Raw genomic sequence first — 27,954 nt, 5'->3', positions numbered from 1 at the left:
TCAAAATGATTCATCCTCCATTGAAGCCAGATCAAAGCTGAAGTCGACGTTAGAGTCAAAGGACTTTCGTTGGCGAATTCTTTCGCTCTCGCCCGACTTCTTCCGGTCTTCAACATCTCCAAGGGCAGAGCCAGGAGCATCAGGGTCGATGTCACAACAGTTGATGATGTTGGTGCTCACCTTCGCAGCAGCATGACCCTTGGGAGACGATGAGAGAATCTCACCAATAGATTTCTTTGGACGGAGTGTGTTCACGCGAGCGGAAGTGCCGAAATCAGCAAGCATATCCCTTTCTTCCATGGGTGATTGCTCTATACTGGTGGCAGGCTGAACACTGGTGGCGGTGGGAATGCTGGCGTCGGGCTGAACGCTGGTTGAGGGTGGAGTGCTGGGCAGGAGCTGGTTATTGGTAGTAGACCAGCTGTTACGAGTTGGCTGGCTACTACTCATAGATCGTTTTCTTCGAAAGAGCTGGTTGGTGCCGACTGGCTGGCTGTGGTTGGTCGGCTGTGTGCTAGTGTGGATCTGGTCATTGGTGGTAGACTGATTGCTGCGAGTTGGCCGGCTACTGCTCATAGACTGCCTTCTGCGGGTGGGCTTGTTGCCAGTGATGCTCTGGTCACTAAGGACTTGCTGCTTAATAAAGCTGAGGCGGCTGCTGCCGAAGGGGTCTCCATCATCAGCGGACTGATCATTCGTATTCGGATGATTGAGGCTGTTTTCCAGGCAACTTCTAGCCTTTTTCAACCTCAGAGCGTTTTGATCTTTCCAAGCCGCATTGAATACGACAGAAACCACTGTCCGAACGGTCTTTTTGGCGAATTGCATCGTAGGTGGAGCAATTCTGTGAATACTGTACTGAATGACGTCCAAGACATCCATATCCCGTTCGTTGTTCTCCTGCACAAGAACCTTGAGCGAGTCAAGTTTTGACTTGGAAAGCTCCATCATCGTCTGTAAGACAGCCTCAGCCACAACAGCTCGCTTGAAAACCAGGCAAGTAGTGTGTTCCTGACCGCTAGCGACGGGCGAATAATGATAAGGGTGGACTTGATCAGTGCCTTCACGAACCAATAGTGTGGCCACTTCATCGATTGCTTTCTGGGCTCTGCATTGAAGGAATGAACCGTCAAAATCGATACCTTTAATGATGAGTTGCCTGAAGCTTCCTAAAAAGTCTTCTTCGCTGACCAGAAACCGAGTTGGTGAGAGCAGTCCACCAATAAAGTCAGGATGGCAATTGGGACTCGGGCGCGAATTCAACATTGTGATGATCCCCAGACTTTCACGAGGAATCTGATCGAAAGACTCATGAATGGATGCTCCTTCACAATTTTGAACACGACTGAGCTGACGATGTGCTAGGTTCAGTCCATATTCCGTTAGGTAGGGATGGGCAACCTTGGCAAGAGAGCTCAGCTGCGGACTCAACGCTCGATACTTGATGTCGATAATATCAAATATATCAGCGACTTCGGTAGAATATTCGAGTTTCAACAGAGCTTGAAGCGCTGCCTCCGCTAGAACCGCACGTTCGATGGCGCCCGCATTGATAGCGCTCTCAACAGCCTGGAACGGGCCGTCGACCATGCTGCAGAATTCGACTCCCCCAACGGCTGAAAGAATGCTGCCAGCAACAATTCCCACAACGCCGCCCAGCGGACCAAGCAAAGGAGGGCCGTCCCAAAGCGGTCTTTCAGCAGAATCAGAGAAAAGCCTCAGAACATCACAAACTCCTTCGCCGTCACGTTGCAGCGGTCCGTTGGTTTCCAATCCACTGGATAGAGAATTATGGTCCATGCCTGATGGTTTGGTCTTGTCAGAACGGAACATACTTTGGGACATACTCAGAAACCCACCAGGATTATGTCGCAAGAACTCGCTGTTCGTTAGTCGCGAATCTGGCAATTCGGTACCTGAGCATAAAGGAAGGGCGTTCCTTGTGGAAAAGAGGTTAACTTCATTGGTGCGATTGCCAAGATAGTAGCCGCTCAAGTTGTTAATGTAGTAGCTGCCAGGCCTACCGTTGTAGTTATTGAGGTTGTCTCTATAGTTACTGCCAGGGTTGCTGTGGTAGGCAATGAAGTTGCCGCCGTAATTACTGCCAGAGTTACCATGGTAGGCATTGAAGTTGCCGCCGTAATTAATGCCAAGGCTATCGTGGTATGTATTGAAATTGCTGTCGTGGTTCCTACCAGGGTTACCGTGGGGTGTATTGAAGTTGCCACCGTGGCTGCTGCCAGGGTTACCGTGATAGTCGTTGAAGCTGCCGCCGTAGCTGTTGCCAGAGTTACGATAGTAGTTGTCAAAGTCGCCGCCGTAGCTGTTGTTGATGCCTGCTATCTTTCTGAAGTCCCTAGCCTTGTCATTGCTCATCTGGTCTCTCAACCTGATTGTACGGATAACGTCGTTGCGCCTGGACCTATGATCATCGTTTCTTCCGTGACTTTCGCCATAACCCTGGTCATTGCATCCGCCGTTGTGGCAATTTGCGTCGTCCATGGTGCACGTGTCTTCTCTGTGGTCATCTTTGTATCCCGCTACGCCGCTATTGCAATGATTGAAATGTTGATCGTACTCGTTTTCGCGGATGTGGAGCTTGATCCGGCTCTTATCAACGTTGGGCTCGCTGACGTTTCTGCCGTTCTTCTTAGCACCGTCACTAGTACCAAAGCCGATTCCATGGCAATTATGGATGGCGTCAATAGCGCCGCGCCTGACACTGTGGACTTGCAATTTGCGAGTCCGTGCAGCAGGATTGACGTTGACGAACTTGATGCCAAATCGGTGTGGATATGGAAAGTGGCCGCTGTCAAAGAGGGAGATGAAAGCAACGTAGTTGATACCATAATCGCCACCGATCGAAGTACCTGAGTTCTTCTGGGCATGGCCGCCGCCATAGCAATGAGTCCCAATAGAAACGAATCCTCCATCATTGGTAGCTTGAAGGATTGGTGCTCCAGACTGACCTGTTGCTAATTGTCAGTGTCGTATCAAAGTTAAGTAGGACTAAGGGTGACCCTGCTCACCAGAAAATGTAGAGATATGATATTCGATCATTTTGCGCTCACTGTCTTGGATGCTGTAGTTGACGCGAGTGAATTCTTCGTACATCTGCGCACCCTCCTCGTCATCATCTCCGCTGGGATGTTGAGAATGCTTATCGCCAGGATAACCGACGACACCGAGCCGTAATCCGATGCCGTTAGTAGGGGTGTTTTGGAAAGGGATTGTTCTAAGATTTCCTGTAAAGGGGCGGTTCAACTTCAAGAAGGCGACATCATGTGCGCGTTTGTTGTTGCCATTGACCCAGTGCGCTGTGGTCACCACGTGTTCTCCAAACCTGCCTTGTACTTTCGATGTGCCAACAGAAGAAAGGCCAGAGTAGCCGATGAAGCATTTGACCTCGATAGCTGCCTGCCAGCGATTCCTCCAGTCGTAAACAACGTGTCCTGCGGTTACGACGGTGTCTGGGCTGACCAGCCAACCTGTGCCCATCATCCAGATGGTTTGATCATTGCCACTATTGAATCGAGCTTGAATCTTGACGATTGCTGAAAAGCTCAGCATTATTCAACGTTGTCATGGTGCTGCTGTACAACTTACAGCGAAACTTGCCGCCATCAGCAAAGTCTTGGGGTTCGACGAGGCGACGCTTGTCCTTGCCAAACACCGATTCCATACCGATGGTACCATCGTCGGGTAGGATGGCCGAATCTGCCGGAAGTTCAGGCGTCGAGGACTGCAAAGTCCATATAGCGGCACGGGAGAGCAGGTGGTGAGCCATGTCTACCTTCTTTTTCCCAATATGAAACTTTGATAGCCCAGAGTGAACGACCGTGAAGTAAGGAGAGGTCGAAATTAATTATAATGATGAGGAAACGATGCGCACGGCTGCGACTGTCGCTACACTTTAGCGTACTGACGAAGGAAATTTCTGCCTTCGAACTTTGTCGCTTCTGTTCATGCATATGTTACATGGCTTATGGTGTCTATGCTTGCAGATAGTCGCTTTTATGTACCTCTTTGGGTTCCCACGGGAATGTCTTGTCACATGTGACAGGAAGCGGGAGGCTAGCGACGCATTCGGGGAAATAAGTGTCTTGCTCTTGCCCATGGTACATTCAGGATTCATGTATGTAGCATTCAACACTTCTATTCTTACCGAACTAACGCCACTCCTGATTCTCCCCTGACATAATGTCTCTGCCTCATAAACTTTTGGAAGGCATGCAAGATTTGACTGACTTGAGACAGAGAGACATGCTTGCAGATGAAATTATAACACGTAGAATGTCATCCTGATGTTGATGAAAATGGATCATTGGTTGATGTGACACTGTGAATGCCTGGTTGGTATGCACACGAGGCAGAAGGGAGGGGTCGATGGATATTACCTCCAAGCTGATGCGGTTGAGACAGAGCCGGTACATCACTAGCTACACAATCATAACCCCCTGCCTTTGAACAAGACATCAATAAGATCAGCGAAGTATCACCAATCACTACTGATTCAGAGTAAAAAGTTGCAATAGAAAGTCGTATTGAAGGGCTGTTGGCAAATGGCCATAGCCTTGAGGCCACAAATTGCAGGTATTGAGATTCGTCATTCAACCAGGAGGCTTGGAGATTGAGCTGAAATACGTCTTTGCCACGGTTTTTGATTGTATGGCTTGCAGTGCTAGTAACCCAAATGTCTTTTCTCTCTGGTACTATGGCTTTTTCTTGAGTGCCATTGAATCATGGGGGACTCTGGCCTTGGTCTGTCGGATCTCACCAACCCCCTTGCGATGTGATAGTGCATCAATCTGCATCCAGGGCTACGTATTACAGCTAGATGAGGCAGATTTGGAGCTATGGTTTCCAAAGGTTGAGAAGTTTGTGGATGGCGGCGAAGTACATCGTCGCAGTTCGGAATTCATCTAGAACAAAACGTAGTATGACTTACCGTATCGCCTTCTGGTTTCCCTCTTTCTCGTCTTCCAGTTCCTCGCTGATGTGCTCAAAGTCTTTGCATATGGCGCATCGGCCCAGAGAGTACGTCCACCTTCGTGCAGCCGGATTCATTAACAACGGGCCCAGAACGAAAAACCTCTCCTACATCACGCCTGGAGTCTGAGTTTTACAAATCTGTCGAGCTTCAAAGATTCCTAGCCTACAAACTGGAAAGCTTGCCAGTCAAATCCTATGATCTGACCACCTCATGGATGACGATGAAGACGAATCTACCAACGGCAGCTTGCGATCCATACGAACCACTCCTCGCATGTCTTCCACAGACTCACAACATTCTTCGAATAGTACATACAGAGTACGGGCAGACTGCGAAAATAAAGAATGGAACATCGAGTTACCTCAGACATTGGGTAGTTCTCCCACCAACATTCGTCAAGTTTGAGTTAGCCAAGCAGCATTGCGGTGCGGAAAGAAGTCCTTGTCAGGTGGGACTTGCACACAGGGGTCTTTCTCGAAAGATTGCTATGGTATCTAATCTCTTAGATACGAATGTGAAACGTAAATTGGCCAGTCCAAGACCAGTGTACATAAGATACACCATCACACTCCATGGTTTACGAGTTGAAAATGCTCGACGTCGCATAATACACGTTGCAAACAACTATATAATTCACTGATCAGTGTAAATTAACCAATATTCCTTACTACGACTTCCAGGACTTTATTTTAAACCTCGACTCCCGCATAGGTGAGTAGGGAGATCTGGTTGGTAATCGTTCCATCCTCTCGAAGAGCCTCTCGCGAAACGGGTCCATTAACGTGGATATCAGAAGATCAACCAACACAATGCAAGCTTCTGCGACTTTTGGTTGAAATTTCTGCATTCGTTCAATGTGGTGAGACCATCGCATTCATACCCGTCACTAAACACGCAATGCAAGAATATTTCGATGAGAGGCTATGGTTGTAAGGACAACGCATCAAAACGTGAAGGGGGTGACATCACACTGTGAATATTTTACATCAAGAGATACTTGCCCTCCATGTCTAGGTAGAAACCTGCCATGAATGAAGATGTTCGATCACTCCTGCCTACCTCCCCGAAGTCCAAGTCTTCAAGACAAGGAATTTGAGTTGGAAATATAGAGGCTATGTGATCATAGGAGATAATCTTGTTCTCAGGCGGGCACAGTCCCGCAACAATTACGATGCATCTTTCTATTTTTCCAGATATTTCCAACTAAGGGCGTGATCATGCGTCCTCCCCAGTGTGAAAGGGTTCTCCTCATCCGATACCGATGCCTAAAGTACCTGATACTCTTGTACTAAAACCTTTACCCTGACAATCAAGTACTGTAATACATTTGTCAGTAAAATGTTTCACTCCAGGCATGGGTTTCAGCCAACACCACCCAGCCCATCCTGATATGAGAATTTAGGGTCAATAACACGCCACCAGCGTTCAGCCCGCCACCAGTGTTCAGCTCGATGCCAGCATTCCCACCGCCACCAGCGTTCAGCCCGCCACCAGTGTTCAGCTCGACGCCAGCGTTCAGCCTGCCACCAGTATGAATTTGGTGCTGTTTTACAGCTACAGAGCTGTCGCCACGCGCTTCAGTTGAATGCGCCCAGCAGCATTCGTTGCCCCGCTGTAAGTCGTATCTGATAGGCGAACGTATTTAACTGTTAATCCATCGATATACGTCAGACTGGCTGGATGGGTCCTTGGTAGCTGAATGGTAAGCCGTTTCTGGCCCTGTCCTCTTACTGTTGTTCTACTTCCTGCCCTTCCCTTACTATTGTCCATTTCTGGCCTTCTCGGATTCTGGCTCTGTTAACGCCTGGGCTCTGAGTACTTGCCGGCTACGGAGGTAAGTTGCTAAGCTATATAAGCCACGGCTCCATACCAGCACTATAAAAGATGTTATGTATGAAATTTCGCAAAACCCATTACGCCTTTTACTATACAAATCAAGGGAACACGCTAGAGAAAAAAGGACTTGGTTTGGGGGCAAAAGGGAAGATTTTTAACATTTATTAAATTAAAGAATTATTCGGCATTATTGAGTTAATCGCTATTGAAAAACTCTAAATTATGCTAAATAATACTAATACGATCTACCGTATAGCTATTTATACAAGATTTATATATAAAGCAATACTTTTTAAAGGAATAACCCTATCCTAGGCTAATTCTTAGAAGCTTAATCAATATTATCCCAGCTCCAGGTAGTATTGAAAATATTACTGTTTATCTGCTCCTCTAGGGCCATGATGCCTGACCCATTATAACCAATACCAACCAGCCCCAAGTCTAAATCCGCTGCATCCTGAGCTGTCGCTTCCATCTCAAAGTTATCTCCGACAAGTAGCTGCTCGATGGACTCCAAAGGGGAGAACGACTCTAAAAGATTCGCCTCCGTGGTTTCCTCGCCTGCCGGGAAAGTCGCGTCAAAACCACCAAGATCTCCAGTTCGGCTCGATTGATTCATCATTTGCTGCTCGTCCGCCGACAAGTCTACTTGTGCCAGCATGGTTGTGAGAATAGTCCACGTCGCGCTCCCCATCCTATTCAAGTTCTTCAACTTCTCCAATATATATAGCGCACATCCAAGCGCCTGAATCGCTCTCAGTCTGTGCGGAATCCATGTTCGGCTCGTATCACGAAGAAGAGCGGAGCATAAAGTCGATGCGGTGTCGAACGGACAGAATTGCACTAAGAAGTACTGGGAGTGGATTGGGTGGCAGAGGGTAAAGAACTCTTTGCTGATGCGCATGAGATGGATCGCCACTTGAATCGCCGCTTCGCGGAGACTACTTGCCTCGGTGTCTCTGCAATTCGGATGAGGAGGGCTCAATAAATATCGTCGTAAGTATGCCAACAGAGCCATGTATCCCATACAATGTAACTTGATCCTGCGAAACTTGTTCGCAAAGAGATCGCCGTCGCCGATCGCATCGCTCCCGATGGTGCTGTATACAGTTGGCAGGCCACGGATCCAATCATTGACGAATTGAATCTTGGCATGCGGGCTGTTCGCATCGCTCAAAGGGTCAGACAGAAATGCCCAGAGTCGATACTCGCGAATGATGATTGCTGCCGCAGATGTCTCCTCGCTTACGCTGTCTGCAAGTTCGAAACGGGGGTTTGGTGGGGGGACTTGGCCGAATTCTTGTATGATGCGTGGTCTGCCGAACGAGCCGGAGAAAGTCCTGAGCAGGTTACAGTTGTGGTGAGAATGGTCTTGGGGTCATCGAAATATGACAGCAGAGTACTTACGTGTCCCAGATGTTTAATATGTACCACATCCTCCGTCTCACTTCTCGTTCACACGTCGAGATTTCCTGCGCCGCGCTGTCGATATGTAGACCGATCTCCTGTGCTTCCCGGACGGCTGAACATATCAAATGCCACGATCTGGTAACCTCGACCCGATTCTTCAACCACCCGCCAGCAAGAAATAATCGCTGTATGAGCGGCAATCCACCCTCACCGGGTGGTATGAAAGTGCTTAAGCGTTGCGCAGCCTCATGCATACGCATCCCAAGGTGGTCGACCGACTCTCCCAGTTCGGATTCCAGTTTCTGATCCGTGGAAGGCCAAACGAATTGCGTGCCCAGAGCACACATTTGCAGTACTAGACTGGTAAGCGCTACGTCAGACATGGCTTTCGACGCTCGTCTCCCCCACCATGTTGCATAATCTGCGACGAAGGTGGTTTGGTGGATGGCTTCGTAGTGGTAGTTAACGTGGCTGAAGTAAACTGATATGAGGATATCTGTGTATGGTCGGGGAGGCACAGCTCGGAGCGCTTCCTGTATCTCTAGCGGAAAGTCCTTCGAGATGACGGGACTGGGGGAGTGGCTACTCGGAATGATGCTTGCAAAAAGATTGCTGTCCGTATAGCCCAGAGCTTTCAAGGCAGCTGGAATCTCGATGTTGCCAGTGTTGTCAGGATCATTTGATTCAATGCATGCTGGCTTCGATATGTGACATCTGGGCACTCCAGAGTTTGGGGAACCACTCTGCGATCCTGGTTCTCCATTGCCCGTAAGCGGCCTACCGATTCGAGATCATCTCAGCACGGCACACTAACAACACATCAGAAACAATTACTCACCTTTTTGAGGATGCCGAGACCCCCTTTTCAAGATTGTCAAACTGGCACTGGTGTGCTACCCGCCTTGCGAGACAGTGATTACAAGGCCATTGTCGGTCGCATTTCCGCTTGAGCTTCCGGCATTGCAGACAAGCCGAAGCGACTCTGCCGCCTCGCCGAGCTTTGGCGCCTTGAAACCCCCGCTCTCCTGGCGACGAAAGCATTTTGGGATTTGTCTTCGTCAGCGGCGCCAGGTTCCAAAGTTGTGAAGTGTGGTAGGTAGGATGATGTTAGAAAAGCAATCCCGCAAAACTGCGGGGTTAAGATATAGCGTTCAGTCTGCGATAAGCACGGACACCTAGATAAATAGAGAACTATGGGGCAATGTAGCGAGCTTTACGTCATATGTACAACTTTCATCCGCAATGGAGCGGGCAATACGCTCGTAGACGGACGACCCGACTAACTATGTCCAGGGAGCGTGGAGTGTTCTCCAAATTCTGGCAATACAAAAACTGGCATACGTGCCATTCCAAGGGCACTGATGCCTGTGATAGTAGTCCCGGATGACATGTTCATCTGACATTCACGCCTAGCCGCTTTCTGGGTTCTGTCCTCCCTCGAACAGTCGAACATGTACTCCTCTAAGCTCACCTGGCTCGTCACAGGCGCCAACTCTGGCCTGGGGCTTTGCATAGCCCAACAAGCGCTCCGCCAGGGACACACCGTCATTGCCACAGCCCGATCTCTCGCCAAGTTTCCCGAGAGCCTTCGAGATGCTCAGAACGCTCATCTTTTCGAGCTCGAAGCCACTAGCTCGGCGTTCATCATAACGAAATTCGTCGACGACCTCATCTCCCGCTTCGGCCATATCGACGTTCTCGTCAACAATGCAGGCTACGGCCTCTTCGGCGCGGTCGAATCGTTGACCGAACAGGAAATCCGACGCCAATTCGAAGTGAATTTCTTCGGTGTGCTCAACCTCACCAAGGCAATCCTGCCGCATATGCGCCAACGTTGTAGCGGTACTATTTTGCAGATGTCGAGTTGTTCGGGCATTTTCAATATTGAGGGATCGCCTGTTTATACAGCGAGCAAACATGCCTTGGAGGGACTGAGCGAGGGCCTCGCTCAGGAAGTCAAGAAGTTCGGGATTAGGGTTCATCTTATCGAGCCGGGATACTTCCGAACGGGGTTTGTGACTTCGGCCCTAGAGACGAGGAAGGAGGGGAGCTGGATGACGGAGGACGGGTACATCGATATGAAGGCATATATTACTGACGCAGATGGGTCACAGCCTGGTGATCCTGTTAAAGCTGCTGAAAGGATCTTCGAGCTGGCGTCTTTAACGGGGATGGCGAAGGGATTGCAAGATGAAGTCAGACTAGTTCTCGGCTCGGATTGTCTAGACATGTTGGAGAAGAAAATTAAGCAGTATGAAAAGACTGTTCAAACGATGAGGGAAATTGCGCCGTCGACGGATTACTAGCTATCATACCGGGGAGATAATTGCATTAGCAACGCAACGTCATTGCCAAACAGCGTAAATATATCCTAAGACAGCCAGCATGGGCCGCAGAAGAATGGTGGACTGCTCCGAGAATGACAACGTTGGAAAAGTAATAACAATAGAAGAAAGTGGACGTCTACAGATGAAGTCGATTATTCATAGCTACGGCAAACTACCTATATATATCCTACCAGTTGCGGTATGCCATCGATACATCGGGGTTAGTCTTCTCTGATAGCTAAACTTTCCAATTGTCGTATAGTCACCATAGGGGCATCGACGTAAGTAAAAGAGAACGGTTGTCTATTGGAAATAGGAAATAGGCACGAAGCTCGCTCTGATATAGAGGGTGCAAGTGAAGTGGGCCTCGGTGATTATGTAACCGAGGTCACGTGACGTGCGGTGAGGCCATGGATGGTTGAAGCCATCACGACACCAATTAAGTAGATTATATAGGCGATAGACAAAATAATACCTAACTTATTATTTCCCCTTAGAAAAGGTACGTCTCTATGTGCCGACAATATGCCGTAACGAATAGGATACTATGTAATTTGGCAATGCTCATTAAAATAGTGCTGGCGCGCTGCGCAATAGTAATCGCTTATTATGATTGTCGTCCGGCCATCCAAATCGCCTGCCTGCTTTAAAACGAACTTTGGCGTTTGCAGCGTAATACGTAGCATTGTGATCATGCGGGCCAAGGCCGATGACAGGCGTTTAAGAAACATTTATTTTAGGGATAGCTACCTTAGTTGTGAACGAGAGGGCCTCAATGCGCTTATGCTTTTTCCATTGAAGGAAGTCCAATTATGCTTTTAATTATGTTGGGGAACCTATTTTAGATGTTTTAAAATGGCTCCTGGGCTCGAGGAAGGACTACCTATCTGGGTGCAAGCAAATACTTCCCTGCGAGGGGACAACCTATGAGCCATTGCCTTATCATGCGGGGTAAGGGGAGTTAACTCCACATTCCAGGGGTCACATCCGGCTTTGCGTGTCTTGGGCCTCGCAAAGTGGATTAAAAAGCAATAACCCTGGCTTCTATCCTAGGCAGTTGTTTGGTAGTACTTGAGATCTCGGCTAATCGTCAGGTTTAGCAGGCTCGTCCCATAGCGGTGTAGCGGCAGCACATCGGGTGATTGCATCAGCCTAGAGGCACTTGGGTAGGTAGAAATATTAGGGAGTTCCCAAAGAAACGCTCGACGGTCTAGCATCGCACATGCCTCGCTCCCAAAATGTGGCTTTTTGCAACTTTGTCGACTTTGCTGTACGCCTTCACGCCTGGAACAGGAGTGGCGGCGATCGCTCAATCGCCACCAATTTTCCCATCGCGTGAGTTTACGACGTAACTCCCAATCCAGCAACGGCAGCCTGCTAACATGGTCCCGAACAGCGCTGGGTCAAGGAAAGGGCATATGGAAGAACGCATATGAGCGTGCATCCAATTTAGTCAGCCAGCTGACCCTTGAAGAGAAGGTCAACATCACACGTGGCTATGCGGGTGATAATACTTGTGCGGGTAACACCGGATCCATTCCTCGTCTTGGGTGGCCAGGCTTTTGCCTCCACGATGCTGGGAATGGTATTCGAGCGACAGACCTAGTCAACTCGTACCCGTCGGCCATACATGTAGGCGCAAGCTGGGACAGAAACTTGACCTACCAACGCGGCTATTACATGGGGAAAGAATTCAAAAGTAAAGGAGGTATGTCCCCCAGGTTCAATGTTGCTGATAGTTTCGTCATTAACTGGTTTTCAAGTCAACGTTCTGCTAGGGCCCAATGCCGGTCCTCTGGGTCGTACTCCACTAGGCGGGCGGAACTGGGAGGGCTTCTCGGTCGACCCATATTTGGCCGGACAGCTAAATGCTGAGACCATCATTGGGCATCAGGAAGCTGGTGTGATCGCTAATCTAAAGGTTGGCTGTCAAGGAGGCTTGCTCACTATACTATGTCTACAATTCACGATGGACTAATGTGTGCCGGCAGCATTTCATCGGAAACGAGCAAGAGACTTTCAGAAGGCCATACTTTGGCGTGGAGGCGGCATCATCTAATATTGATGATAAAACTCTACACGAATTCTATCTTTGGCCATTTGTCGATGGGGTCAAAGCGGGAGCGGCATCCATTATGTGCTCATACAACAGGATTAACAACACATACGGTTGTGAGAACAGTAAACTATTGAACGGGATTCTAAAGACAGAAATGCAATTCGAAGGGTTTGTTCTTCTCGACTGGAACGCAAAGCATACACTAGAAAGTGCCAATGCTGGTCTAGATATGGTCATGCCCCTTGGGGGGAATTGGGGCTCGAATCTCACAAGGGCAGTCAGTAACGGAATCGTGAATGAATCAAGGGTAGACGACATGGCCACAAGGTATCTTACCAACATGCCATTCCCACAACTTGAAGATTACGTGTGGCTGACGTTCGTCAAGAATTCTTGCAGCTTGGTATCTTGTTGGTCAAGACAACGACTTCCCAATTCCTGGCATTGGCATGAAAAATCTGACTGAGCCGCACGGTCAAATCGACGCCCGTGATCCCAAGGCGAGGCCAACAATACTCAGTGGAGCTCTTGCGGGCCACGTGTTAGTGAAGAACGAAAATAATTCACTACCTTTCAGCGGGGCCCCGAAGATCATGTCTATATTTGGATATGATGCAACAGTACCTTCGACGAAGAATACCGACAAACTTTTTGAGCTTGGATACTACTCCTCCCCAGAGATGGCTCAGGCTGTACTGGGAACAGAGAGGCATTTTGACCAGGCAGCCAAGGGGGGAACCATTGTCAGTGGGGGGCGTGCTGCAGCCAATGCGCCTTCATACCTACTCGATGTAAGCACCATACTCTCCTAGGTGAGTGTTTTTGAGCTGACGGGGCTCTAGCCTTTGAGTTCGCTACAACATAAAGCCGCAATAGATGGCACTTGGGTCAATTGGGATCTGGTGTCTGGAGATCCCGATGTCAATGCTGCTAGTGACGTTTGCCTGGTTTTCATCAACGCCATGGCAACCGAAGGATGGGATCGAGATGGCTTGCACGACGATTTCAGTGATGGCCTCGTCTTGAATGTAGCTAATAAGTGCGCCAACACAATTGTGGTCGTTCATACAGCCGGCATTCGCCTGGTCGATCAGTGGATCGATCACCCAAATGTTACGGCTACAGTCATCGCCCATCTTCCGGGTCAAGACAGTGGATCAGCCCTTGTCAAGCTCTTGTATGGTGAGGCTTCATTCTCTGGGAAGCTCCCGTATACTTTGGCGCGAAACGAAAGCGATTATTCAGTGTACGCACCTTGTGGGAGGCAGGTCAACACCACCAGTCCCCAGTGTGATTTCACTGAAGGCGTGTTCGTCGACTATCGCGCCTTCGACGAAAGAGGCATCGAGCCAAGATTTGAATTTGGCTTTGGCTTGACATACACAGAATTCACCTACTCTTCCCTACTGGTCAAGACGCAGAATGTCTTGATAGGCGCCGCATCAAATAGCAATGCCTTGTGGGAGGTGATACTGAATGTTGAGGCATCATTCAACAACACTGGCAGTCATGCTGGCGAGGAAGTTGTGCAGTTATACGTCGCAATCCCCAACAGCCCCCCGAAACAGCTTCGAGGCTTTGATAAGGTGCCATTGGAGATAGGAGACAGCACTACCGTTCAATTTGAGCTTACACGAAGAGACCTCAGCATTTGGGACGTTGTGGCTCAAGCTTGGACGCTTCAAGGTGGCAATTATACCATTTTTGTAGGAGCAAGCAGCCGAAATCTGCCTCTTCAATCCTCCTTCACATTGTGATTGAGTGGAACATAGCATACGTTAAGATTGAGCCAATAATAGCGGATCTCACGAATCACTCTCAGATCCTACGACTGGGTCGCTATCGTCAAACATTATTGACGATTTTAACGAAGTTCTGTATCTCCGGCCAATCACTGACCTCGACTTGCGAAAGTCAGCTGAGACACTCACTCTTCGTAGTCGACTGATGTATTGCATGTGGTTTGGACTGGAATGGCCTCAATGTTCTGGGGACAAAGGCGGGGACACGATCGCTAGCTGAACGTATGTCTGGGCGATAGACAGAACTTATCGTGATTAACATGCGCAATGAGATACGAAAGGGGTGTTCAAAGCCCGGTGCGTATTTCCTGACATGCTTGGGGTAATTGAACTGGCTGAGTGTCAGACACCAGAGATATTGAAAAGTCCCCTCAATGCAACTAAGCTTTTAGTGGGATGCTTAACACCGGAAAACTATCTGCCTGATTTGACACACAATCAAAGATCAGGCAGTCCAGCTACGTGCGCACACCCGTGGCACGCCACGTACATTTTACTGGCTCGGATGGTATCCTCAACAGTGAAGCGGGCCAAGGCGAGGCGAGCAAAGATGGTGCAAATTAAGGGGGATACGGAGCCTAATTCGGCTGAGCTTCTGCAGCCGAAGGCAAAACATGAAAAGTTTGTAGAACGGATGACTTATGGACAACAATCAGACCAACTCCGATCCGGGACATCTGTGGATGCAAACAGGTACCTAAGCGGTCATCTAGTCAGGTTCTGACGATCAAGTCATTTTGCCCAGAGCCTCTCTGTTGTACCGGGCGCCTGGCTTATCGAAAGATACTTCCCTAGCATAGATCTTCCTACTAGCTCTTGACTTCAGCGAATTGTCAGTTTGTCCGCCATTGAGCTGTTCATACTCCCATACTGAAGCCCACACTCTAGATTTTGAGATGAGAAGACGAGATAAACGGTTCTTCGGCTTTTATGTTAGTGTAAATGTACCTACCTATGTGAGCATATCTGACTAGGTCCGTTCAGAACGAGTTGAACCCCACCATTTTTACTAGGGAGATAGCGAAGTACTGTTTGAATAAGGGTTACTTTCAATTAGGCAAACTTCAATTCGAAGAGATGATGTGAATACCCAAAGATTGTCGAAGACCTTGCAATTATTTGCCTCGGAATCCGACATCCCTCCAGGCTCAGTAGAGCCTAGGCCCTGAACGCCAATTCCTGGTGTACCGCGGGTGACATTGTCTAAGCGGCCTGTTACTTGCATCAATTTTTGAAGCCGGCCTCGTGAATTCGCGGCTTCCAATAGGTCGCAGTTTACTGAGAGGGTGTAAAGCATGCATCTCCTGCCAACATAGCCTGCAGGTATAGTGAGAATAACGCGGGGTATTCCCCGTAATACGCGCCATTGGGAACGAATGCATGATTACTGCATGCGGACTGCATTCGCCAACAACAAATACAATGCATATAAACTACGTACGATTATTGGGCTCATGATGTCCCACGGCACCTGATTGACGAATGGCTTTCCAGGGCAACCAATCGCTGCGCAGTTCGGTGTGAAAATGTCGCGAGAGCTTGCTGCGCTTCAACGTGGCACCCACAACAACGGAATCGATAGGTGTGCTCAAGCTCGACCTGAGCCTTCTTAGGGACGAAATTTAGAGCCCAACGACAGAAAATAAGGAAAATTATCGAGGAGGAAATATAAGATGTCATATTTGCGAGTAGTCATCATCACGCCGTAACTCAGGAGCAAGATTATTAAAAGCCCGTCGTGTCATCGTGCCTTCGAACTCTATCTTCCTACCTCCCTCACTCGATCCAGTAGAATTTCCATTAGCCATGGACACAACTGGATGGTCCCCAGCCTCGCCGCTTGATCAGCCGGGCAATCACAACCTAGAGGCCTTTGTGGGACATACACAGGAAGTAGGTCCCGAAGTGTCGTAAGTTTACTCCGATATCCTACATTGGGATCTGGCGTCTTTGGCTAACGACTCTTCAAAGGCCATACGCAAGTCCGACATGCAATGTCTACTTCGAGAGTGGCCAGCCCTTTCGGGTTCCTAGCAACCTTCTTTGTCAAGAACTTGAGAACATACGTCTTCGAAGCCATGGCGAAATACGATTGAAGCATATACCAGATGATGCAGGCCATGTACTCATCCACTTTCTCCATACGGGATCATGGCAAACCTTGCGGGCCAAAGATTCCAGCGACACACCGAAGAATGCCAGTTATCTTGGAACCAGTCTATATGTTTATGCCGCTTCGCAGGCATACAAGATTCCACTGCTAGCCGAGCTTGCCAAAGAACACATTTCCCTCTCCGCTGAGACTTTACCTGCCCTGGAGGTTCTTTCTCTAGCTTCAGATGCTTGTCACTCTCTCGGAGAAGATGACACATGGTTCTCAGCATTCATTAAGCGGCGTATCCGTCACCTATTCGAAGACTCATCTTCGTTGAACAAAGTCGGTCTCTTAGGGTGTTTCAACAACGCAACAACATACTCTAAGCTGTTAGTAAAGAGCTTGATCGAAATTTGCTGCGATTACTCGATTTCCGTCAATCCAAGCGAGTCTCAACCGTCGCCTCGGATTGGACCCACGGTCACGTCCAAGCCAGTTCCTGTTCCTTGGTCGGAGACAGCTGAGCCAGAAGTGGACCTGAGCGGTGAATTGACCCTGGAATCAGCCCTGGGAAACAGTCTGACATCGACCTCGAAGAAAGACAAGAAAAAGAAGAAGAAGGCTAAGAAGTTGGACGAGACCCTTGCTGAGTCTGACGTGGCGAGTCCCAGAGATGCTGCAGAGTACGTGACCAACGGCCGGCATTGAATAGTTGATAGGCGGTCAAGATATCAAATTGAAGTGCATTGTTCCCAGATTTGAAGTCTTTGTCTGAACCTCTCTCGTGAAACTCTAATGTCCGTTGATATGTATACTCAGCTACCCTAGCGGCCATGGCGGGCCAGTGCAAAACATCAAGTCTAAACGCATAGTAAATGCTGAAGAGTAAAATAGACATGATTATTTGAGTCTGTTCCCTTCACTGCTGAACATACTACTAGCAGACTAATTTGACGGAATGGGATCAATTGCAAGTGATATTACTTCTTTGCTACAATAATGACAGGCATTATCACACGTCGTGATCATCGTTCCGGACATGATGCTTCTTTAAACAGAAAAATCCACCATCGCCTTGCATTCGCACCTCAAATGAATACGAGAGACACTCTGAGATGTATGGCCTATGTTTGGTCTTCCGGATGGAAAACAAGAGCTCGAACCTCTATGCTTTCTCTAGGTGGTGCATCCGAGCTTGCCGTTGGATCAACGAAAGCAGTGTGAGGGACTCTTCTAGCTCTTCCGTCTGTCTTGCTGTCGAAGCACTTAATAAGAAATACTTCGTTCGGTGTGAGACCATCTTTGTAGTACCACTTGTGAGCGTTGCTATGTCTCACTGCGTATGTCTCTCCTCGCCGATCAGGGTAAATCAGTTCGGTTACGACTAGATCTGACTCGGCGACAGACCTGGCGTCCGCAATGGCGAGTGGGTCTCGTTGAACTGTTTTGATGGGCCTCCAAACGTTGATGATTTGTACTCGACCTTTGAGCAACTTATCGGCATCATCTGGGAGGTGGTAAGGAACCCGGGAAAGAGCGGCCTTGTAAGATTGATCAATATGAACTCTTTGCACGGGTCCGCGAGCTGGTCGTCCTTGTGCTGCTGTGCCAGGTAGCTGCCGGCGAATAGTATGGTCAAAGATAAAAACCCGACTAGCCCCCGTCCTACATATAACTTATTAGCTGAGACGAAGGCAAGATAGGATTGGTCCCGTGAAGTCTTTCAAGGATGCCATACTTACACCGCTTTCAGAAGTTCTTCAACTTCGGCGTAGTAGGACGACCTGATCTGATCATCGTCTTGAAACTGCTTTTCAGTCGACCAGCTGTGATGGATTTGAAACCCATTTATGTCGAGAGAAAACTCCTCTTCATCGCCTGTGAGGTCGCTGATCGTCACAGAATGGGATTCAAATGGCCGGTCATATGTCTCTGGCCTGTCAACATATGTAGGATGCGGAGGTGATCCATCCTCGTTGTCTTTGTGGTAGTTCAGTGTTGCTTCCACTCCCTTGCGCCTCTGATTCGACTCGCGCAGATCATTCGCTCCGTGGCGTTGAGTGCGTCGAGGAGAGCTCAGCCCTGCGGAAAAGAGAACTTTCCGAACCTCTACTGCTGCCATGCTCGGTTCCAAGTGGGATTTGTAGTGGTACTGGAGTCATAGGAGTACATCAATACCAGCAATACGGGCAGCTCAAAAGGTGCAGCAAAGCTCCAACTATAAATCATTTTCTAACAGCCATCTGACCTTTATTCTACCCTAAATCCACATGGTCTCCTCTGGCACGCGATATTTGTCCAGTCATGAGCAATTTGTGGATTGATAATCAAACTCAACCGAATCACGTGGTGTGACCATACCCCAGCACCAATTGGTTCAAGGATTGACAGTGAAAGAGATGATATGACACCCATGCGGTTGTGATTTCAAATCCGCATGGGCATCGCCCTAATTAAGCTCGGTCAAACGTGCCTCGGCCCAGGTTATGGTTGCGGAGTAAAATGGTGTCATCGTTGTAATCTTCCGCATTGATAATCACATATCCTTGCCAGTGCGCCTCATCTGCTGTAAAGAGACTCTTAGCCATTGCTTGGGAGAGATACAAGCGGTAGTAATCCTTCGAAAGCGATTTCCAAGCAAACGTTGGAATCGACACTGAATCAAAAGGCACCTAGTTGAAGTACAATTTGGGTGCGCGAGGGAAATGAGATTACGCTTATGTGCCTAAAATTCGGCAACTTACGAAGCTGTGGTTCTCGATCGGTTTCTAAGTATCTATATGGACGAGTTTTGTGATTGTTGTTCCATCACTCAGAATCTCTTCTGTTTCCTCAATCTTATAACCTCCCCAACGCGGCAAAGCGACTGTCCAGACATACCAATACATTACTCCGGCTGTGAGACTGGTAGATAGCAGCATCAGTCTCAAAAGATCCACGGTCTAGTCAGTAGTCTCACTTACATGCTCACACCAATAATTGCATAAGTGGCGTAAAACAATCCGTTTGGTGGCTTTGTATCCGGCGGGAAAAAAGGGGCCGCAAGTAATGCTATACTCAGGCCGATTCGTAAGATCACAGCTGGAACAAATGCCTTGAATGGGCGTTTGATATCGGGGCGTTTGATGCGAAGCCACAAAAGCCCTACTGCAATGGCCAACGCTAGAATTTGACCGGGATAGCCTTCAACCTCCAGGATAAATGAATAAACGTCCCTAGAGGGAGGCAGCGTAATGACCAGAAATGAAGGAATGTAGTGAACAAAGAGCCCGCCTAGAGGTGAGTTGAAGGGCTTTGTAGATGACAGTATGTCCGAAAACGGAAGAAAGCCTTGTCTGGCAATTTCTTGTTTTGTGCGCGCCTAGAGTCATCGTATAAGCACAGTATCCGCAACAAGCTGGCAACACAGAGAGATCCTACCGCAGAAAATGCGACGACGAGAACATTCGCTCCTGCACTCAAAGCAACTGCCAGAGGAAGGACCCTTTTGCCAACTCTCTCACCGAAGATCCGTTCAAAGAATAGGGCCGCTATCAGCTCGCCGCTCTGCTTTATCTCATCGATGGGAACAACGAGAAAGTATGCTACATTGATAAGTGCGTAAAGTCCGCAGGCGGTAATCAATGCCGCCATCGTCACAGATCGCAAGGTCCGAACTGGGTCTTTGACCTCATTCAGGACGTAATTGGCATTGTCAAGCCCCGCGTATGAATAGAAGACTTTGAAAAGGGATGTAGCAATTACACCCCAATTCCAGTTGGTGTTTTCCCACAGGTCTCCCCATCCAAGCACTCCAGTGGTTTTCTGGGCAGATTCTTCCGTTGATCGGAACAAGACAACGTAGAGACCTGAGAATATCATGAAGACAATCAGGGCAACCTTGATCCAACCCAAAACATTTTGCAGCCTGATACCGAAGCGTGGGAAACAACCATGAACCAGGGTAACGAATGTGAGGAGTCCAACTGCAATACCTTTTCGAAGGAGATCACTGGGGTTATCGCCACCCAGTGCAAATAACAGATATTCGCTAAAAACGATGCAATTGCTCGCTGTAAATCCCAGAAGAACGGCTTGGATGGCGACGAGGGTCGATGCTAGGAATCGAGGTCGACGATACGTGAATTCTAGGTACACTTTGTCTCCCCCAGACCGTGGCAGCATCGAGCCAAACTCTAGGGAGATCATCAACCCGCATGCAGCAATTATTGCGCCAACAAGCCAAAGCGAGAGTGACAGACCGGGGCTCCCAACTGAGCGAAGAATTGCGCCCGGAGTAGCAAAGATCCCGCTGCCTATCACTCTTGAGATGACAAGAATATAGGCGCTTTGCCAGGTCAACGTGCGGCCGAGTGTCGATGTCTCTGGAAGCACATCGTCTTCAATTGAGCGTGATGGGTACGTCAGCCCAGTCCCAAAGTCTTCTTCATTCGGCTCATCAATTCTGGTTACGAGCTGCTTGGTATCTGAGCTGCCTGAAGTCGACAAGCGTCGTGGCGTAGATGGGATCAGCGGCTGCAACTCCGGGGTTTCGTGGCTACTCATATCGCTGAGTGGTGTCGCTGGATCGATACCGTATGAGAACGCGAGTTGGGGTATTACTGAACTAGGCGGTAAGAGCGCGCAAACCAAATGTAACGGACCCAAGTTGGCAGCCTTCGTGGAACTTCAGTTGGATATATAATGAGTATCAAGATAACGTTGTTCACCAATGAAGTCAAGCAATAGCGACATATCCTGTTGACATGGTTCGGCTGTCCGGCTTCCCGGTAAAGATACGCGTTTGACAGGGAACCTGGGCGGTGTCATCGGCCTCAGGCGCGTGTCCACGGACAGTGATGCTTGATAAGAATACGGGTACATTCTGTCTTGTGAGGCGTGTCTCTCATGGCGTCATGTGTTTCAAAACGTAAGTTTCGGTCACAGGCCTCACCCAATGCCCGTCCTGTTCTTAATACGGATTCGCACGCCATCATTGCGCAACCTGACGAAAATTGGGGGCGTGATTATTCAAGATGGCACGTGAAAGGACCCAACCATCATTGCCCCAACTGAAATTGGCCCCCAATCTGGGGTTCCGGACCCCGGGTGCCCGGCTACGACTCCGCGGTAGCAAACTCCGACACATACATAAACGCAAGATCAATCTCTAGGAATGCAGAGGCCAAAGCGCCCGCGTTTGGTTTAATTAATTCTTATTAAAGTTTCGGCATTGTTACTTGACGTGTATCTGAGATGGATCAGTGAACACTAAGCATCAACCTCCCAGTCATGCCGAGGAACCTCACCTTAACTCGAACTCAGATGCACCAACGAAGAATGTTATTCTTGTTCTTCGCCATAGCTGTGACGCCTATTATAAGTCACTCGGTATACTTTTGTTGTGTCTGATTTCCGATTGCGCCAGCAATGGGTGGTCATCGAAAAGCTTTCTTAGACTGGAGTAACTTTCAGTACTGCTTAGTAAGAGAGCTTAGTACAAATTGCAAAATGATATTGCGTCGGCGCAAGAGGTTGAGCCTCTTCGGCATATCTCAAGTATCCCCAATGTACGAGAAATCACCTTGCCGATTCGACACACTTGATTTGAAAGCAGCTCTACCAGCTTTTGCACCAGAAGGCGTACTGAATTTTCGATTCATGACGTTCAAAAGCTGCTTCGTATGAAGAGATACAAGGTGGGGACGTCATTTTTCCATGAGAACAACACCTCAACAAGAGGATCATCTACACGAACACTCAGCTCGCACAGCTCTTGAGGGCCTCAGAAAGATAAGAAAATCTCGTAGACCTATGGTTCCACTTAACAAGCAAGAAATCCAAGGTGCGGCTCAGATCTGTGCCGTTACGGGCTAGCCCTGATGGGTCGAATCCGGATTGGCACCCATATTCTGCCGCAGCGGGCCGGCGAAGGATCTATTCCAACGCCCTAGTAAGAACTCGGTTTCTAATATTTTCCTCCTCGCCTTAGATTTCTATACAGACGTTACCGCTTGTTGCTTCACTTGGACTAGGCTCTTGAAATTCTCTGACGAGGCCTATGGAGCCTGGAGACTTGCGGCAACTCCAAGTCATCTGAATGATTCGTATACCAAGTAAGTACCTTACCTTGAGGGCGCACTAAGGGAGGTATCTACAGTTTTAATGGATCGACTCCAAGCTATCCTTCTGAGAGTTAGAGACATCTCATTCGCCGAAATAGAATTCTCCTCCAATTGTTGTGCAAGTGAGAATCCCTGGAAAGACATGAAGCGATTTGAAGGTCGAGATATTCCAGATTCCATTGAATCCGTGTCGAGTGTTTCGTGCACGATACGCGCCCTTTATTTTCGGCTCACCTATTAGGCATTAACCTGCTGCCAACCCTATTCAGCTACCTAACTATCGCTAGAACAAGACTTGAAAATTTGGTAGTCTAGGATTACGGATACGTACAACGCCCTGCTGCCGCTCGACTCATGGCTATGACAAGGCATGAACACATCAAAGAGGGGATAATCACAGCAAGAGGTTGTGTATGGACTAGGACTGAAAGGAATCGTTTTGAAGATAGGTGCATGTGAGGCCTAGTGTGGAGAGAATTTACCTAAGCCGCAACCATCAACCGCCCCTAATTCAGCCCGGTTTTACTAGCACGAAGCCTCGCTGATCCATAGCTTTCAGCCGCGCTTAACTAAAACTCCTTCCACTATTGAGGGGCTACTTTATCTTACAAACTGTGGAGATGCAGGACCTTGGTCCCGCTGCTAACCAGCGCTCGTCAGCACTACCAATCCACAAATCAAGTGCGAAGTACAAACGTGGGGAGTGTGTATTTCGGGAGGGCGACCTCGGCGCCCCTTTCATAATCTTTCTTCGCCGTATTTTGCCAGTGGCTGGATATGAAGCATGCCAAGACTGTCTTTTAAGCTTCTTACTAGAATAGTCTCGGCTTTTGATTTGAGCCCTATGAACACTAGGGGCCCAAGATCAGGTAAACAAATTTCAAAAAAGGGGGGCCTTCACTTCATAAATGTTGAGGGTCTCCCGTATTTCCTGTTGCCAGATATCCATGAACTTATTGAATAAGCAAAATGGAGTTTGGTTCTGGTGGTAGCTTGCTTCCTAGCTATCGAAAGCCACTTCCAAGTGAGCAGGTCGAACGTATGACCTCAGATACCCGGCTTCCTCTGGCTTCTCCCTCATCTTCCCCCAGCTTTACGGCTGCTATACATCCTCAAACCCCCATTTTCCCCTCTCAATCTGATCAAGCCTCCCCAGAGCACCACACAATGAAGAATTGGGTAGAAACGAAGGCTTCGCCAGCAGCAGAGGGACATCAGATCCCTGAGAACATCGACGCGCCACCATTGCCTCTGCCACCCACCGTTGTAGCTCAGCACCGGAAACGTCTTGTCTGGTGGGCCGTTCGATACTGTGTAATTGTCGTCGTCATCTTCGTTGCATTTCTTATTCCTCTCCTTACATTGAGCAATGATGCAGACTTAGCCGACGACTCCACTCCACAATCAATCCAGGACAAACAATACCGCAACCTGGTTTTTTACATCAGCTTATGGCTAGAGGTTACCTGGGTGGCAGCCGTTTTCTTCGATCTTCTGGGACTCGGCTTGCCATATCTCTTTAGGTTTCTTGCTAGGTCAGTGCACGAGATACCAAGAAATCTATGGCCAGGCGCTTAAAATGAATCCACCTAGATACATCAACTCTTCCCACCAGAGGTACTGGAGAATCTTGAAGTTCATGCGTCGCCCGATTTGCTTTCTAGGCACGACTATTGTAACCTTTATCTTCTTTGCTGCTGTAAGTCATATTCATTCAAACGCAGTTTCCGTGGCGATTTTAGTAATTATTGTCATTCTAGTGTATCAACACAAATGAACTCCTTGCTGTAAATGTCAACAAGGATCCGAACACATTTGGGTGGGACGATGTTGTAGCCGACATTTTGGAACAGGCTACTCTTTGGGTGGCCTTCTATTTTGTCGAGAAGCTATTGATATCCTACATCTCCGTACATTATCACTATCGAGCAAATCACTCCAAGCTTACTCGCACGAAAGATCTCCAGAACGCCCTTATCACACTTTACGACGCATCGATATACCTTCACCCTTTCCATCGTGGCACATTCGACGACGAGGATATGATCATCCGCAATGCCAACGGCGGAAGCCATAAACAAGAGCGAATGAGGGTTTCAAGCTACCTTGCTCGACTCGGCCTTGATGGCTACAAGCTTGTTGGACTATTCGGAAATTTTATTTCCGATGACCCTCATGCCCATTGGATGCGTCCAGCAAGTACCTATGCTATCATAGAGCGTGCTTGGGGAAATGAAGACTCGGCGACTGCACTTGCAAGGCGGATCTGGTTTTCGTGTGTTGCTCAAGATAAGTTTGGCTTAACTCTGAATGACATCAAAGAAATCCTTGGTCCCCATCGCACGCCGGAAGCCACCAAAATCTTTGCCACCTTGAGCGAAGGTCAAAACCACGACATCCGCCTTGAGGAGTTCATGGCGATCATTCTGGAAGCAGGCAAAACGCGCCAGGACATATACCGCAACATCAACAACATGGACCATTGCATTAACACTTTCGACTGGTTTTGTCTCTTCATCATTGCCGCGGTCATGATATTTTTCATTAGTAAGTCCCTCAGTTCGTCCCTCAAAAGATGTCTCTGACAACTTGCACAGTGATTGCATACGTACCAGCGATGAAGGAAATTCAGAGTGTCTTGTCTTCTTTAGCTATTGGTCTCTCATTCGCTGTTGGTCGGACATTCCATCATCTTCTTGTTGGCATCGTCTTTGTTTTCTTCGACCACCCTTACGATATCGGCGACGTCATCAACATCTGTAACGCTGGCGCAACTATAGGCATTGCCTGTACGGTCAAACGCCAGTCTCTTCTCTACACGGTCTTCAGACGACTTGACAACAACTGCGATTTACAAATCTCCAATGAACAACTCACTCAAAAACGAGTCGAAAACTACACGAGGTCTGGTATCAATCGTCAAGGATTGTCCTTGTTCGTGGACTTCAGGACCAGTTTTACGGATATCATGCGTCTTCGAGGCATACTGGAGGAGTTTCTTGCCCAGAACTCTAGAGACTATGTTCCAGAGACACTAGGGTTGAACGTTGCAAGCCTTCATGAGCTCAACAAAATGGAGCTGAGAATTGCCTTCACCCATCGCAACAACTGGTCAGACGATAAACTTCGCTCTCAGCGGAGCAACAGATTCCACTGTGCTTTGGTATCTGCCTGCCGGTCTATTCCCCTTTACAAGCCAGGTGGTATGTCTCCGTCTTCTGGCGAGAACGGAAATCCCATGTATACCGTTCAGCTGGATACCTCAAATGAGCTACAAGAGAACATCAAGAAGGAACAAGCTCGCCGACATGCCTTAAGGTGGGACCGTGTCGAGCAAGCTATCAATCAGGTCCAAGATCAACAGCATTCCAACGATGCTGGGGATAGAAGGGTTGAAGAGGAGACTAAAACAGACAAGGCAAAAGAACAGGAGGCTTTTCTCAAGTTGGCAAGACTTCCAATTGGGAACGAAAGAATGGGAGCCAGCACCGGTGTAGATTTGCCGGCTTCTGGGACAGGCTTGCGCCAATCAAGCCGGCCTCTCGTTTGATTGTCAGTATAACCGACAGCCTTCTATTCTTAGATCAGCCAGTGACATTATCCCAGTTGACTCAGTCTTCCTCAAAAATCCCTGCAAACAAAGTACACATGCGCGTCGTTCTCCGCTCCTTTGTCTTTCGAGGCGCTCCCTCTTGTCTTAGAGGCTTGTCGCACGAAGCTCACCTTGAAAGCAACACTTGGGCCGGTCACTAGCCTTACTTAGGGCTTCATCTGCCTCTTCATCCTTTCGTAGTAGCAAATGCATATCTTCGTCAAGCAAATCTTTGTGACTTCAGATTTTCTCATCATCCCGGTCGTATCGCAGTATAGCGACGAGTGATTTATACTCGTTTTTCGCGCTGGGAGCTGCAACAGCCTTTGCACATCTGGCACGTCAGCAACTGGGTCCAAATGATCGCATTACCAGCTTGAATGGACATTACAAAGTCTAACGTCGGTTTCGGGTTGTAGTACTAAAACAAGTCAAACGTCTTTTGTTGACTACGTCATGTAACCTGATGGCATTTCAGTGGCACTTGAACTTCTTCCACGTTTGTACCAAGGTGAGCCGACTGGCTTCGGCGTCTCGCTGTCTGGCTGTTGTTTTGAAGTAAAGCCTCCGAGTCTTCGTATCTAAGAGAGAGCCTGTATATCATTGATTCTATCATCTTCACGACCATCATGTACGGTTGGCTCGGGTAATTGATCTCCGGGTTCCTCTATATCATTGATTCTATCATCTTCACGACCATCATGTACGGTTGGCTCGGGTAATTGATCTCCGGGTTCCGCAGGTTCTGTCATTGAAAATTCGGGGTTGGGGGGCAGTCGTTAGGGTTATGCAAACGGGCAGCTGCGCTCAGAGACCATTGGCAGAGTCCATTCCAAATTCTGCTTGGATGAATCTCCGCACCCCAGCTGCAACTAAAGCATCTATGAGGGGTTTCTGGCTGCCTATAGCTAGCGTTGCAACACATGATATGATGATGTCTATTCCAAGGAGAGCGGGTTGGAGTGGAGTGAGTCGGAGGAGGTGAGGGCGTCGACTACTTTGATGATGAGATTGAGTGTGGATCAAAGCAGAAGCATTGCCTCCAGGTCGAAATAGGGCTGTGACAATGAATCCAGCGTCAAGAAGTGATTTGAAAATCGAATGATTGTCCGAGATTGCTTGTTGCACCGGCAATCGCAATGTGGAAAGAAGACATTTCGAAATTGATTGCTTTGGGGCCTCTTCGAAATGTACGATGGTAATGTGAATAGCCAAAAGAATCCTGAGTCTTCTCGCTAATATAGAATTTCGACATTCTTTCATCAATAGATGGAGGCTCATGATGAACACTACTGCCACACTTTTATTGCTTCGTCATTATCAAACCTGTCTCTTCCCGCTTCCATTGGATCGCGGGGTCACTTCTGATATGGGGCTACTTTGGATGAAACATCGGTTCTGTCGGCTCCGATGACCGGTACCGAGTTTTCGGTTCCGAAATAATTCAGCGAATGGGCGATCTTCCAGCTTCCGAGTCAAATGACAAACCAAACATCGCTAAATCGAAAACCGATCTCTACCGTGCCAGTAATTCACCGTGCCACTCTGTCAAGAAGAAAATCTGCTACCCGCATGTCAAGTGTACTCCTTGATAACGTAACCCATTTCACTGCTGAAATTGATGGAGATCTCCAGCGAAGGGCGTGCTAACAAATTGTGGCAAGAGCTTGACGTTGTTTTCTGGGTGACTGGTTGAGAATAAGTGAATCATCCAAACATAGCTTATTGAAGTAGAT

At 48.4% G+C, this 27,954-nt stretch overlaps 10 protein-coding genes across 10 annotated transcripts; 4 read left to right on the top strand and 6 right to left on the bottom strand.

Annotated features, from left to right (window-relative positions):
* On the bottom strand, positions 1 to 3,787 carry CABS01_16149 (ATP synthase F1; the record flags this gene model as incomplete). Its single annotated transcript, XM_060549481.1, has 6 exons — positions 1 to 954; positions 1,402 to 1,802; positions 2,025 to 2,155; positions 2,423 to 2,969; positions 3,072 to 3,554; positions 3,607 to 3,787. The coding sequence occupies 6 exons, from the start codon at positions 3,785 to 3,787 to the stop codon at positions 1 to 3; spliced, it is 2,697 nt and encodes an 898-aa protein (XP_060390157.1).
* Positions 3,788 to 6,323: 2,536 nt separating this feature from the next.
* On the bottom strand, positions 6,324 to 8,586 carry CABS01_16148 (uncharacterized protein; the record flags this gene model as incomplete). The annotated part of the gene is made up of 5 exons (XM_060549480.1): positions 6,324 to 6,615; positions 6,754 to 6,868; positions 7,205 to 7,474; positions 7,859 to 8,169; positions 8,237 to 8,586. 5 exons carry the CDS (start codon positions 8,584 to 8,586, stop codon positions 6,324 to 6,326), a joined length of 1,338 nt encoding a protein of 445 aa, XP_060390156.1.
* A 1,104-nt stretch (positions 8,587 to 9,690) lies between these two features.
* CABS01_16147 (uncharacterized protein) lies at positions 9,691 to 10,545 on the top strand (the record flags this gene model as incomplete). Its single annotated transcript, XM_060549479.1, has 1 exon — positions 9,691 to 10,545. One exon carries the CDS (start codon positions 9,691 to 9,693, stop codon positions 10,543 to 10,545), a length of 855 nt encoding a protein of 284 aa, XP_060390155.1.
* A 1,259-nt stretch (positions 10,546 to 11,804) lies between these two features.
* On the top strand, positions 11,805 to 14,382 carry CABS01_16146 (uncharacterized protein; the record flags this gene model as incomplete). The annotated part of the gene is made up of 6 exons (XM_060549478.1): positions 11,805 to 11,901; positions 11,963 to 12,274; positions 12,330 to 12,487; positions 12,558 to 12,952; positions 13,014 to 13,416; positions 13,468 to 14,382. The coding sequence occupies 6 exons, from the start codon at positions 11,805 to 11,807 to the stop codon at positions 14,380 to 14,382; spliced, it is 2,280 nt and encodes a 759-aa protein (XP_060390154.1).
* Positions 14,383 to 15,154: 772 nt separating this feature from the next.
* On the bottom strand, positions 15,155 to 15,465 carry CABS01_16145 (uncharacterized protein; the record flags this gene model as incomplete). Its single annotated transcript, XM_060549477.1, has 2 exons — positions 15,155 to 15,311; positions 15,380 to 15,465. Coding segments are annotated over 2 exons (243 nt in total), but the record flags the coding sequence as incomplete, so codon positions are not given.
* A 768-nt stretch (positions 15,466 to 16,233) lies between these two features.
* On the top strand, positions 16,234 to 17,230 carry CABS01_16144 (uncharacterized protein; the record flags this gene model as incomplete). The annotated part of the gene is made up of 2 exons (XM_060549476.1): positions 16,234 to 16,337; positions 16,399 to 17,230. 2 exons carry the CDS (start codon positions 16,234 to 16,236, stop codon positions 17,228 to 17,230), a joined length of 936 nt encoding a protein of 311 aa, XP_060390152.1.
* A 676-nt stretch (positions 17,231 to 17,906) lies between these two features.
* Positions 17,907 to 18,644, bottom strand: CABS01_16143 (uncharacterized protein; the record flags this gene model as incomplete). Its single annotated transcript, XM_060549475.1, has 2 exons — positions 17,907 to 18,138; positions 18,265 to 18,644. 2 exons carry the CDS (start codon positions 18,642 to 18,644, stop codon positions 17,907 to 17,909), a joined length of 612 nt encoding a protein of 203 aa, XP_060390151.1.
* A 414-nt stretch (positions 18,645 to 19,058) lies between these two features.
* CABS01_16142 (methionine permease) lies at positions 19,059 to 21,067 on the bottom strand (the record flags this gene model as incomplete). The annotated part of the gene is made up of 5 exons (XM_060549474.1): positions 19,059 to 19,085; positions 19,267 to 19,290; positions 19,403 to 19,418; positions 19,486 to 19,883; positions 19,943 to 21,067. 5 exons carry the CDS (start codon positions 21,065 to 21,067, stop codon positions 19,059 to 19,061), a joined length of 1,590 nt encoding a protein of 529 aa, XP_060390150.1.
* A 2,726-nt stretch (positions 21,068 to 23,793) lies between these two features.
* Positions 23,794 to 26,176, top strand: CABS01_16141 (uncharacterized protein; the record flags this gene model as incomplete). The annotated part of the gene is made up of 4 exons (XM_060549473.1): positions 23,794 to 24,161; positions 24,220 to 24,325; positions 24,387 to 25,173; positions 25,224 to 26,176. 4 exons carry the CDS (start codon positions 23,794 to 23,796, stop codon positions 26,174 to 26,176), a joined length of 2,214 nt encoding a protein of 737 aa, XP_060390149.1.
* An 849-nt stretch (positions 26,177 to 27,025) lies between these two features.
* Positions 27,026 to 27,481, bottom strand: CABS01_16140 (isoflavone reductase; the record flags this gene model as incomplete). Its single annotated transcript, XM_060549472.1, has 1 exon — positions 27,026 to 27,481. The coding sequence occupies one exon, from the start codon at positions 27,479 to 27,481 to the stop codon at positions 27,026 to 27,028; it is 456 nt and encodes a 151-aa protein (XP_060390148.1).
* Positions 27,482 to 27,954: the final 473 nt, after the last annotated feature.

The sequence above is a fragment of the Colletotrichum abscissum genome, assembly GCF_030869225.1.
Source record: "Colletotrichum abscissum strain IMI 504890 chromosome Unknown Scaffold_83.1, whole genome shotgun sequence".
In the NCBI taxonomy this organism is placed as follows: domain Eukaryota; kingdom Fungi; phylum Ascomycota; class Sordariomycetes; order Glomerellales; family Glomerellaceae; genus Colletotrichum; species Colletotrichum abscissum.
This window is presented reverse-complemented; position numbering and strand designations above follow the sequence as displayed.